A 10,288-nucleotide genomic window follows, 5' to 3' on the forward strand; every position below is an offset into this window, starting at 1 on the left:
GGGTGAAGTGCGAGGCCGACGGAGTGATTGCCACCTCAGCACGCGGTGGTGCTGATTTCCTCGGCGTTACGCAAGCGGCCGTCGGAAGAAGAGAGCGCGGTTCCAGGAATAGTGGACCATCAGCGACAACTCCAACGGACCTTGAAAGAGGGTCTGGCAGCTGCGAGGCCGCCGGAGAGGGAGGTGGCGGGAGAGGGCAGGGGAAAGCCCAATGGCCTGCCGGCAGCGGCGGCCGGCCGGCTAGCCTGGATCCCAGCGCCAGCGGCGGCGGCGCCTATATAAGCGGCGTAGCCGCGGGTGTTCGGTCAGCTTCTCTCCACTATCAGCCCAGCGGAGCGACTAAGCGTGCGCAAACATGGTGGCTTTCAAGGCGGCCCTCCTCCTCTGTGTGCTCGTCCTTCCGGCGGCCTACTGCCAGTCGGCGGCCGAGCCCCCGCGTCCGGTAAGGACCCCCTGTGGAGAACCCCTTTTAATCGCCCACGTGCCGCCGCAGTGAACGATGTCTGCTAACGTCGGTCCAAGTAGCTGCTTGTGCAAAGCATCCTGCGGAGAGACGCAAGGGTCTCAAAGCAGGATTCTTCACGCCGATTCTGTTCTGGCCCCGACCGCCGCACTTTGGCGAGCATGTGTCTGAGTTCCGTCCTGTGCCGCCAGGCGTCACCGCTATTTTTCTAATCACTGAGGACATGCGAAAGAGCCCTAGACTGCCCCCATTCCGTCGGTTCGACACCTTCCGCTTTTACTTTCCCATCAGTGGATCCCAAAGTTTCGAAACGGACTCAGTGCTCGCCAACTTGCGTTGCACATTTGTTGCGTCGAAAACGTCCAAATTTTTTAAAGATTTGTCGGCTGTTCTTAGGATTGTGAGTACAGTACATTTTGTTGCCATATATTTGGAAATGCTGCCGTGTATTGATAACTATTCTCGTGCTTAATTACTTTCTCGACAGTCTAACCCGGCCTCTAAGTGTGCGCCGAGCGTTGTTGCAACTAACCACCTCACGATTTGCTGCAGAAGTAGAGAAGAGCGCTTTTTCTTTACGTTGGAAAAAAAGTTCGTAAAATACCGTAAATTATTTGAATGGAGAAGATGCGCATATCAGCATAAAAGTGGACAAGTTTTAGCAAGAGGTTCTAGAGCTGGGAGTAGCCCACGCTGCGTAAAAATAAGCATGCAAGCTGAGTTGCCGCGGTCTGAATGAAATGAAGGGAAAACAGCTCGCATAAAAGCTGCATAAGTAACGTTGTAAGCAGGGGCATTGCGCAATTTATTTTTATGGTCGTCTTGTGAAACTTTAGTCAAAAGCACTGCAAGTTGAATTCTGCTCATTTTTGGGTTCCTCTCGTTAATTGGCGCGTTAACGACTTCGACATAAAGCTCGTTGCGCAAGAATTTAATAAGGAAATTCATTGTGGTTGCTATAACGTATCTCCGCAAGCGCTACACGTGATTTACCTGGGGTATGAATGAGCGCAGCCAGAAGAATAGTGGGTACAATATCAGAACCTAACTGTTCGGTCCGACGTGCCCTTAATCTAGATCAGCGGCGAATACCGATTCGCGCTCAGTCGTTCCAGCTGTCTTGATCGCTGACATCTAGTCGGACGGACGGGCTAATGCCAAACGACTGGCCTTTTGCGTTGAGGAGGCAATTAGCTTTGCTAAATAACGCGTCGACAGCGCGTGGGGGCAGGAAAGTGTGCGCCGAGTGTCGGAGGCGCGTCGTTTTTGCAGAAAGTAATCTGAGATGGGCTCGTGAAACTACCGCAAGCGATCATCGACTTAGCCTAGTGGCTCGCTCCCGTTCTTTTGTGTCCGCTTGGGTGTCATTAGGCTTATGCAAGAGGTATTGCGGTCATGCCCCCTGCGCAGGCCTTGCGGCTCAAATGTACTGTGCAACACACCGCCATCGGTCGTTAACCGACAAGTCGCAGCGCAACAGTGACATTTGAAAAGCCCTGAAAGAGGAAAGAAAAAAAAATGATGGGCTACGAAATTGGAGCAACCTAGCTAGTTATTTAGACACTGTCTACAAAAAAAGGAGCGGATTCCAAATTAAATGGGAGCTCTGTAACAGATTTCGTAGCAGAAACGGAGAGCCGCAGAATTAAAGGCCACAACAGCAGTCGAAGATGCATAGTGGGGGGGGGGGGAGGGGGGGGGGTCATAAACCACCGAGGTCGCCTCACGGCCGTGAAACGAGCTCGGTGGCCGGCCGCTCATTTGGAGGCACCGAAATTGCCAGTTTCCCGAAGTGCTCTACGCAAGAGCCTTTGAAGGTGGCCGTAATATAAAACACGTGTGCATATCGGGCACAGGAGATTATTCAAAGCGTGCAGGGTCGGCTTCGGCCGGTGCCCCCGCAGTTGCACCTGTTCTGGCGCTGCCAAAGCACCGACCCGTAGTCGCACTCTGGCGCGGTGACACGCCCACTGATCACGGCCCTGAGACAGCGGCTTAGTCCGAACTACGGCGACGCCCCAGAAAGCTTCGGCGCGCACAAAAGCAGGCCACAGTCGCCGCTGCGCTCGATCGCTTAATCTCGGCGGTGAAAAGCGCACGTAACTCCTCTCGGTGCAGAGTGGAGGAACAAAGAGCGCTTCATCATGCGCGACTCCGCGCCTAGCGAGCGTGGCAGCAGGGCACGCGTCTCGGGTCACGCCTTCGACCAGACGAACGGGTTAGTCTATATTTAGTTACGCGCCGACCGTCCGCTACGGCACCGTTCGGCCCAGTGAAAACCAGTTCCCCGCTCGCGGCGATTACCCAACAGCCCCTCGCGTCCTCCTCCCCACCCCCTATTCGCGGCCAGTTTTTGAGGGAGCAAAGCCATTCTGCTGACCCATAAGGCGACACGTGCACTGCTCTGTGCACGGGTGATGAGAGTCGAGTTCGATTTACGCTCGTTTTGCCCCCCGGCCAGTGAAACGGTATGCGGAAAACAGCTGACCTCACCGCACCCCTTCAGACAAGGATCTGCGCCGTCGGCAGAGCGTTGCACACAACCGAGCTCGGGTCTCATCGTTGGTTTCAGATAAATCGAAGCTGAATCGGCAGACTCCCTGAGGCGATGCGTGACCGGCGCTGGACGCGTGACAGTACGTCACCTAACAACTGGATTTTCTCCGAGCTATCATCTTCCTCAAAACGTGCCGCATATCTACCCATCCATAACACAAAAGGAGTGCTCTTCGAGGCGCATCTTCTTGTAAAAGTGAAGGGCGCGTAACGATGGAAATAACAGACTAAGTACGCGATAACTTGTAGATGTGGTCTGAAGCGACCAGCGACGCTGCCGAGTGCGAAGGTCGCTGTTGCATACATCGCACCGATGATTAGGAGCGCGCATCGCTTGTCTACCCTGTCAGCACGTGACTTGCATTGTCCCAAAGCAACCCGAGCGGACTCAGGCAGCGAAATCTCTCTCCGCCGTTTCATTAGAGCATCGGTCGCTGCTTTCGGCTCTCTCATCGCCTTTCAGTGAAATGCGGACGACGTCATGACTGGCGCCGCGCTAGAACGCGTCTGACCAAGAAAGCAACAGGTGCGTTATCACGCGCGCTGCTCGCATGGTTGTATGCCAGCTGCTTAGGAAGCCAGTCTTTTCATAGCTTCCCTTCTGCTCAAAGCAGTGGCGTCGCTTGAGTTGAGCAGTCAAAATCGGTCTCAGGTTGCATCTGTGAGAAAGCGCTACATTCGCGGCTCCTAAGCCCTGGCTGGGTAAATGCATTGCGCCGGTCTCTGCAAGCACCCGCTGTCTCTTGTGAAAATCATTCGCTCAGCTTGAAGTTTGTTGGGTGCGGCAAGGTTAACTGGTCCGAAGCAGCTGTCGGGGCAACAGTTCTTAGCCCAGCGTTTCCATCTTTGCCGGCGGCTGGAGGAAGCGTTGCGTCACCCCCGAGAGGTGAAAGCGGGCGGCGCATTCCGCAGGCACAGTTAGCCGCTTGGAAGAGGAGTCCGCTTCGTGATCCACATATTGAACCAGGGAAGGCATAGAAGACGAGAGCGCCGATGCTATCGCGCGCTCCGGCGGCGCTTTTCATTTTTATTTCAGGGAAGACCGGTTTGGGATCGGTCGACAACGGGAGCACTGGGTCTGTTTTTTTTTTTTTTTTTCTCTTTCCAATATCGCGACCGGCTTCTTTTTCCTCGAAGCAGGCGTCACACGTCGACCAGGAAAAGACAATGCCGCCCAGAGATAGGCTGGCGCACAGGAGGGCTCCGTGGCTTATCGCTTGGAAGCTTTCCGTTCCCCCCCTTCGGGCTGTCGAATTACCGGCTGAACGCGACGTGTCCGTCCACCAGAACAGCACGACAGTCCTTGTTCCTCAAGGACCAAGACGAATTGCATTCGCTCGTCGTGTTTGCGCCCTGCGGGCTAGCTGCCTGTCTCCCCCTCTACGCGCGTCGCGGTGGATCGCAAACGAGAGTGCCGGAAAGAAAGGAAATCGGGTCCAGCCTGATGTGGGTCGATTGCGAGGATGCGCTGCGGCGACGGGTCGGTGACGCCGCGATGACACCGATTGGAGGAGGGTCTGCTGACCCCCTTCGGCTACTGCCGCAGGAGGGAGGCGGTGGTCGCAGCTTCCAGCGATGACCCCAAGTGGGTGGGGCCGTAGAACGTAGTACAATGCCCAGCAGGGCGCCGCAAACAAGTGATCTCTTTTTTTGTTTTTACTCCAGCACTGCAGTGTTTGCAGGAAGGTTCGAGGACTCTGCAGGTCGCAGTGTGTTCTCTTTGTGTGTCCGTGATGTGTGCGCCTGACTGTATTTTTTTTCTTTTCTCGCAGGACATCAACTGGGGAAAGTGCCCCCAGCTGCAGCCATCTAAGGAGGAAAGAGTAAGTGACGCTGGACTGCGTCCAGGCAAAGGCGTGCCGCAAGGACTTTCTATCCGCCCTCTCGGTAGCGTGCATTTCCGCCGCCGGCAGGAAGCCGGCTGATTGCCGAGAAACGCGCACAGGGTGCAGCCAAGCGCGTCGCCAACAGTGGCGTCACCTTCGCCTCCGCTCCACTGCAGCGTGGCAGGCTTGAAAAAAATTAGAGCGGAAACAATTAGCGTAGTGGCCCAAGGATGTGGTCGCCACGCGCGAAGGCGACGCGAGGGGGAGGCCCAAGCACAATCTCGGGGCTCTGGCTGGCGACGGTCACTTCTTCGGAGTCCTTGGCGAAGAGAGGCGTTAATGAATTGGCGGCCGTTGAACAGCGACCGAGGACAAGAGTCATACCGCTCTGATCGCTGTCAGGAGTCCAGCATTTTCTCTGCACGGATAGTTGAGGCGATAAGAACTAAGGTTTAATCATGAACTCGCCTTCTCTACTTTGGTTGAGCCTAAGTCGTCTCTTTGGCATTTCCTTTTACTTCTGGGCAATCTAAGCGAAAATTCCTGTTCGGGTGTTTCAGGCAGCGCTCGAAGTTTCAGTTTTAGGTCGCAAAAAGTGACTGGAACCTCAGAAAAGACCGATTCACCGCGATCTAGCTTCATTCTGAACGTTGGTTACATCCGCTGAGCCGAAAGGGCCATTATGCTCCGCCATCCGGTTGAAGCCGCTCGCTCGCGTTCACAGCGTCCGCCACGTACTACCTGTGTCACCGCGGCAGACACCAGGAAGTGCGTACCATCAGGTGCAGAATTCCCGGAGCTGGGTCCGGAGTCGTGTTCATACTCATGCGCATTGTTGTCCAGAGTATTTTGTTCTTGTGAAAGGCGCCCCAACAAAAATAGCTTGTGGCTCCCGGCAGAGACTCATTGTGCACCCTTACAGCTTTCAAATCCCAATGTACTTCAAAAGGTCAGAGTGCGGAAGAAACTTTCTTATGTTCATTTGAGGAAACGATATATTTATAGATATGCAAAGCCACGTAGAACACCAATGCCCCACCTTGCATGTAGAAGTATTTCTTTTATTTATTTGTTTATTCTTTGTAAAGCCTCTCAGGCTCCATATAGAAGTGGTTTTTGAAGAGTGCATGCCTGAACTGCGTAAGCGAAGATACTCGAAAAAGATGAAAGCGTGTAATTACTAACCGTAGGACGCACACACGTAGCATACGTACCAAATGAAATCATTGTTGCTGCGTGCAGAACGAAGAACCGCAGATCTAGGTAGCATTGTGTAAGAACACCATAATGTATATTTCGTAACACGAAAAAAGTCTATTTCAGAAACAGAAAAAAAAAAAAATAGATGCGCGCCAAAACAGGGCAACACCCTGTACATCATGCTTCTAAGTGCGGCATAATGTCGCAACCTAAAAATTCGTCTGCAAGGTTATTTAAATCGCTTATGGAACATGGCAAAGAAGACGCAGTTCAAATTTCGGTGCAATCAAATATCGCTAAAGAAAAGGATCTTGTAGTTAAAGTTTCAGCGCCACCAACTTATAATTCAGTTTGCAAAAAAAAAATCTTTTTCCACCTCTTTTTTTTTTCCAGGTAGTGTAATGTGTGACTTAAAGACTTTTATTTTCTCCCCAACAGCAACAGAAGGCCCTAGTCATTGACACCTGCCTCGAGAAGGTGCCCCTCCCCGATGTCGAGCACGCTAACGAGGTGAGTTCCGTCGCTCGTCAGCCTACGTCGTCGTACTCGGTGGCGTTTTGCGTGGCGCAGCCGCGCCGTAGGCGTGTGTTGCAACGGGAGTCGCCGCCTCTTGAGACATTACATATGGTGCGGTGTGCATCAGTTCCCTCACCACCCCCGCTGGGAGCAGCGAAAGGGGGCACAGCCTGCTTTGCCTCTACTCCCTCTGTACCCTCACCGAACAAAAGCGTGAAAGTAGCACACTTGTTTTACTCCTACTGTTGTGCATTAGTCTGACGCGGTGAGATTTGCATTGATGAAGTCGTCAGCCCGTGTAACACTCTCAAGCTCTTTTTCTTCTCTTTTCCCCGTTTTTCTGTTCGAAAGCTGATGCGAATACTTTCACGTGCGCTTTTATCTCCAGGCATTATTACGCACTTTAGCGTGCACATATACAGAGCATCTGAACAGCGCAGAAGGTAATGTTTAGATTAAAAAAAAAAAAATGTGTACGCATCTTGTTAAATAATGCGCAATTTGGCGCGGGACTCAGTACAGTTTGAGCTCGTTGCTGGATGCTGTCTGTACTAGCCTTGCGGTTACTACCAGCAAGTTGTCGGATTTTTAATTAATAATGTGAAGTAATGAGAAAGACTTTCAGTATTTACGATGCTTCAGACTCCATTGGTGTTAAATTTCGAAACCCTGTAGGCGGCCGCACAAAGATCCGTTTGCCTAAAGCTTGCCTGCGCAGCTTGTAACATTTCACACTGCGCGTGTAGCTTTGTATCCACACCCCTGTCAATCGACTGATAGCCTGCTCGGAGAACCCACCAGGGTTTAGTTTCCATGCGGCAGAATTCAAAGAGCTCCCATCCTGCTGTTCTCTCTAGTGTCTTAAATAGCTGCATTCTGCGTAGCTCGACCGTTCATTGCTGTACGTGCTGCGAGAGCAGACAAGCAGAGGCGGCCGCGGTTGAGTGCGCAGCATGCTGAAGGCTTCCCTTTCCTCTTTGCTTGCAGACCGTGATCCAGCAGCACCGTGAGGATGTCACCACCTGCGCTCTCCACAGCGAAGGATGGGTAAGTGTCCAGCGTACCCTTGAGGGTGCTTTGTTCAAGTTCTCCAAGCCACTCATTTTTTTTTTTCCGCGACCCGTCATCCACGAAGCTTGCGATCGTTAAGTTATAGCGGGCTGTATACGCTCTCTTCTCGGGGATGCTTTCGCGCCAAATGACTCGACTAAATAAATTCCATGTAACCTGTTAATAATAAATTACGAATATCGCCATGTCTAGCAGCCCCTACGTAACTTAGCTCCCCCTTTTCTTGTGTTGCTAAAATCTGTTCCTTGTTCCACTTCTTTAGAAAGTGCTAAATTAGAGCTGGAACGTTTTGGACTCGGCGGCTCGAGGTACAAGCGACACGCAGGAAAAGGGTCGGGGGGGGGACAGTAACTTTGTATCATAGCACACACGGTGGTCAGCCCCGAATGATAAGATCCCCCGTTATCCCTGCGCAGTTCAACAAGAACGGCCAGTACCGCTTCGACCGCGCCAGGACCGAGATTCTGAACAAGAAGCTGGCCGCCGACGTTGAGCCCAAGGTGCTCGCCAAGCACGACGAGTGCAAGAAGGAGGCCGAGGAGAAGTTTGCCCACCAGTTCGTGGCTCAGGTGCAGCTGTACCAGGCCTGCATGGACTACCACATCTCCCAGATCTGTGGCATCCAGATCCAGGGCGCCCCCCAGGGCGGAGCCGCCGCGCCAGCCCACGGCTAAGCCCATGCCGCAAACTTCTCGCTGACTCCGAGGTAACCAAGTGCCACCTCTCGCCTTACACACTGCCGCATGTACCAATAAGTAGGTGAATAAACTTAGCCGTGGAGACGCGCGTCGCCAGGTCATTGATTCATCGCACTTCTCTTTTTCTTCTTGTTATGTCTTGGCATTCGGTTTTGGGAATTGGATTTCATTTAGCGCTACCGAGCAGGGCTTCCCTGCCATGTGCGCATGTCCTTGCCAGTAGAGCAAAAAGCCCTAATTTTTATTTGTGACGCGTAAGTTACTGCGTCTCCATTGATACCGAACTGCTCTCCCGGCGTCATCTTGTTGCCGCTAAACCGCAAAAAAAAAAAAAAACAAGAACAAAAGTGCGCAGAACACTTGCGCAACGCAACACCATTTGCCACCCCATCGCTCAGAATATTTGGTTTCCAGGAATTTCGAGTGAGCTAGCAGTTATTACCGCTACCCCATATGCCGAAGGAAGTATTGCGGCAGGAAACTAAGCCCTTCCTTGAAGCTTATTGGTTAAAAATGCGCTTGACAAGAGTGTATAACACATATGCAGCAGTGCAAGCGTCTGCAGTATACATAAAAGTAATTTCAATAACATATATGTAGAATTTATTCAGTCCTTTCAGTTGCGCTCAAATCCAGCCTGCTTACCGGACACACTTGTCTTGTCAGGTGTCGTTCCAGGAAGCTGGCACAATTCATAACACAACAAAATCGCACAGCGCGTCTGTGAAGACATTATGCGCATAAAAAAGGCGCTTCAGGCAAGTACCGCAGCAGGGGCGGAAGAGCTCCGAGACCAGTGGCGCCGGGAAGTTAGATTTGTTCGGGGCTAAGCCTGGATATCTGCGCGCCGATTAAAGCAAGGCAGACCGGCGTAGTCTGAAAAGACCAAAGCCGAAAAGGAGAATGGCAGCACCGCCTGTAAATGAGCACCGCGCGTGCAGCTCATGACGAGCGCGCTGAAAAGGAAGCGAACGCCTTCCTTACACTCCGTCCGTTTGGTTTTCGCGAAGCGCTGCAAGCCTGTACGCCGGTGCAAACAGCGGGCCAACCGGTCCCTTGAAAGGGCGCGGTGATTTATGATCCACTGTGGCCGCGGCTAAAGAAACACTCGGAGGGAGTGAATGGGAGGACGCCCAAGAGAGCTGGATTCGGCGAAACTCCTTTTGGATATTCGAGCAGCAGCAGCGGCAGTCGTGATGAGCCGAAGCAAACGGCGAAGGAACGCCGATACTCCGATTTCGTAGGCTTCGCCCGAGTTTGTGAGCGCGTTTGTTTTCGGAGGGGTGGTGGGAGAGGGGGTGCGCCCATAATTCATGCGTGCCCGGCCGGCAATAATCGGCGTTGCCAAGAAGATTGTTGCACGCGAGCGCTGACCGGCTGTTTCTTGTTGTCTTGCAGTTCTCAAAGCAACGTTGTGATCCCAATCATGAATCGTCAGCCTGGGCTCTGCAGCTTCCAGTCATTTCCTCGTTTCTTCCGACTTCCTGCTGAACAGACCCCCCGCTGAAACAGACGCTCCTCTGGGTTCTTTTCTGTCTTGCTTCGGACGCCGGCTTCCTTCTTCCTACTCGGCGTCACAACCAAAAGGAGAAACGCGATTCGACGGCCCTCGAGGGAAAGAGTCTTGTAGAGTGGACTCTCCCGGAGAAGGAATACCGAAAGCCTTGACCTGGACAGTCGTCAATAAAGAAGCGATTCCCCGTTGTTGGGCTTGCCCCTTTCCTGCTGCCGCGGCGTCACTCCCCCGTGACGGTGGCTTGCGCGCGACGACGCGTCCCACATTCTGCTGCCCGCCGAAAGGAGGGCAGGAAGGAAGCGCGTGTGGGCCCCGTGTGGGCGCGCCGCTTAGTCACACGGCGACCTCCTTGGCCGCAATAGCCTTGCGCAAAACAAAACTCACACGCTGACGGTGCCCACGTACAACAACGCCCTCCGCGGACATTGCGAGATTGGCAGGG

General features: G+C 53.0%; 1 protein-coding gene across 1 annotated transcript; it reads left to right on the forward strand.

Moving 5' to 3' along the window:
• Window positions 1–291: 291 nt before the first annotated feature.
• Window positions 292–10,034, forward strand: LOC146184423 (uncharacterized). The gene is made up of 6 exons (XM_084609383.1): window positions 292–442; window positions 4,792–4,842; window positions 6,484–6,555; window positions 7,549–7,608; window positions 8,049–8,338; window positions 9,729–10,034. Exons 1-5 carry the CDS (start codon window positions 356–358, stop codon window positions 8,304–8,306), a joined length of 528 nt encoding a protein of 175 aa, XP_084465509.1. The 5' UTR covers window positions 292–355; the 3' UTR covers window positions 8,307–8,338; window positions 9,729–10,034.
• The last annotated feature ends 254 nt before the right edge of the window (window positions 10,035–10,288 follow it).

The sequence above is a fragment of the Amblyomma maculatum genome, chromosome 7 (genome assembly GCF_055883805.1).
Source record: "Amblyomma maculatum isolate TAMU_Amacu chromosome 7, ASM5588380v1, whole genome shotgun sequence".
NCBI classification, from domain to species: Eukaryota; Metazoa; Arthropoda; class Arachnida; order Ixodida; family Ixodidae; genus Amblyomma; species Amblyomma maculatum.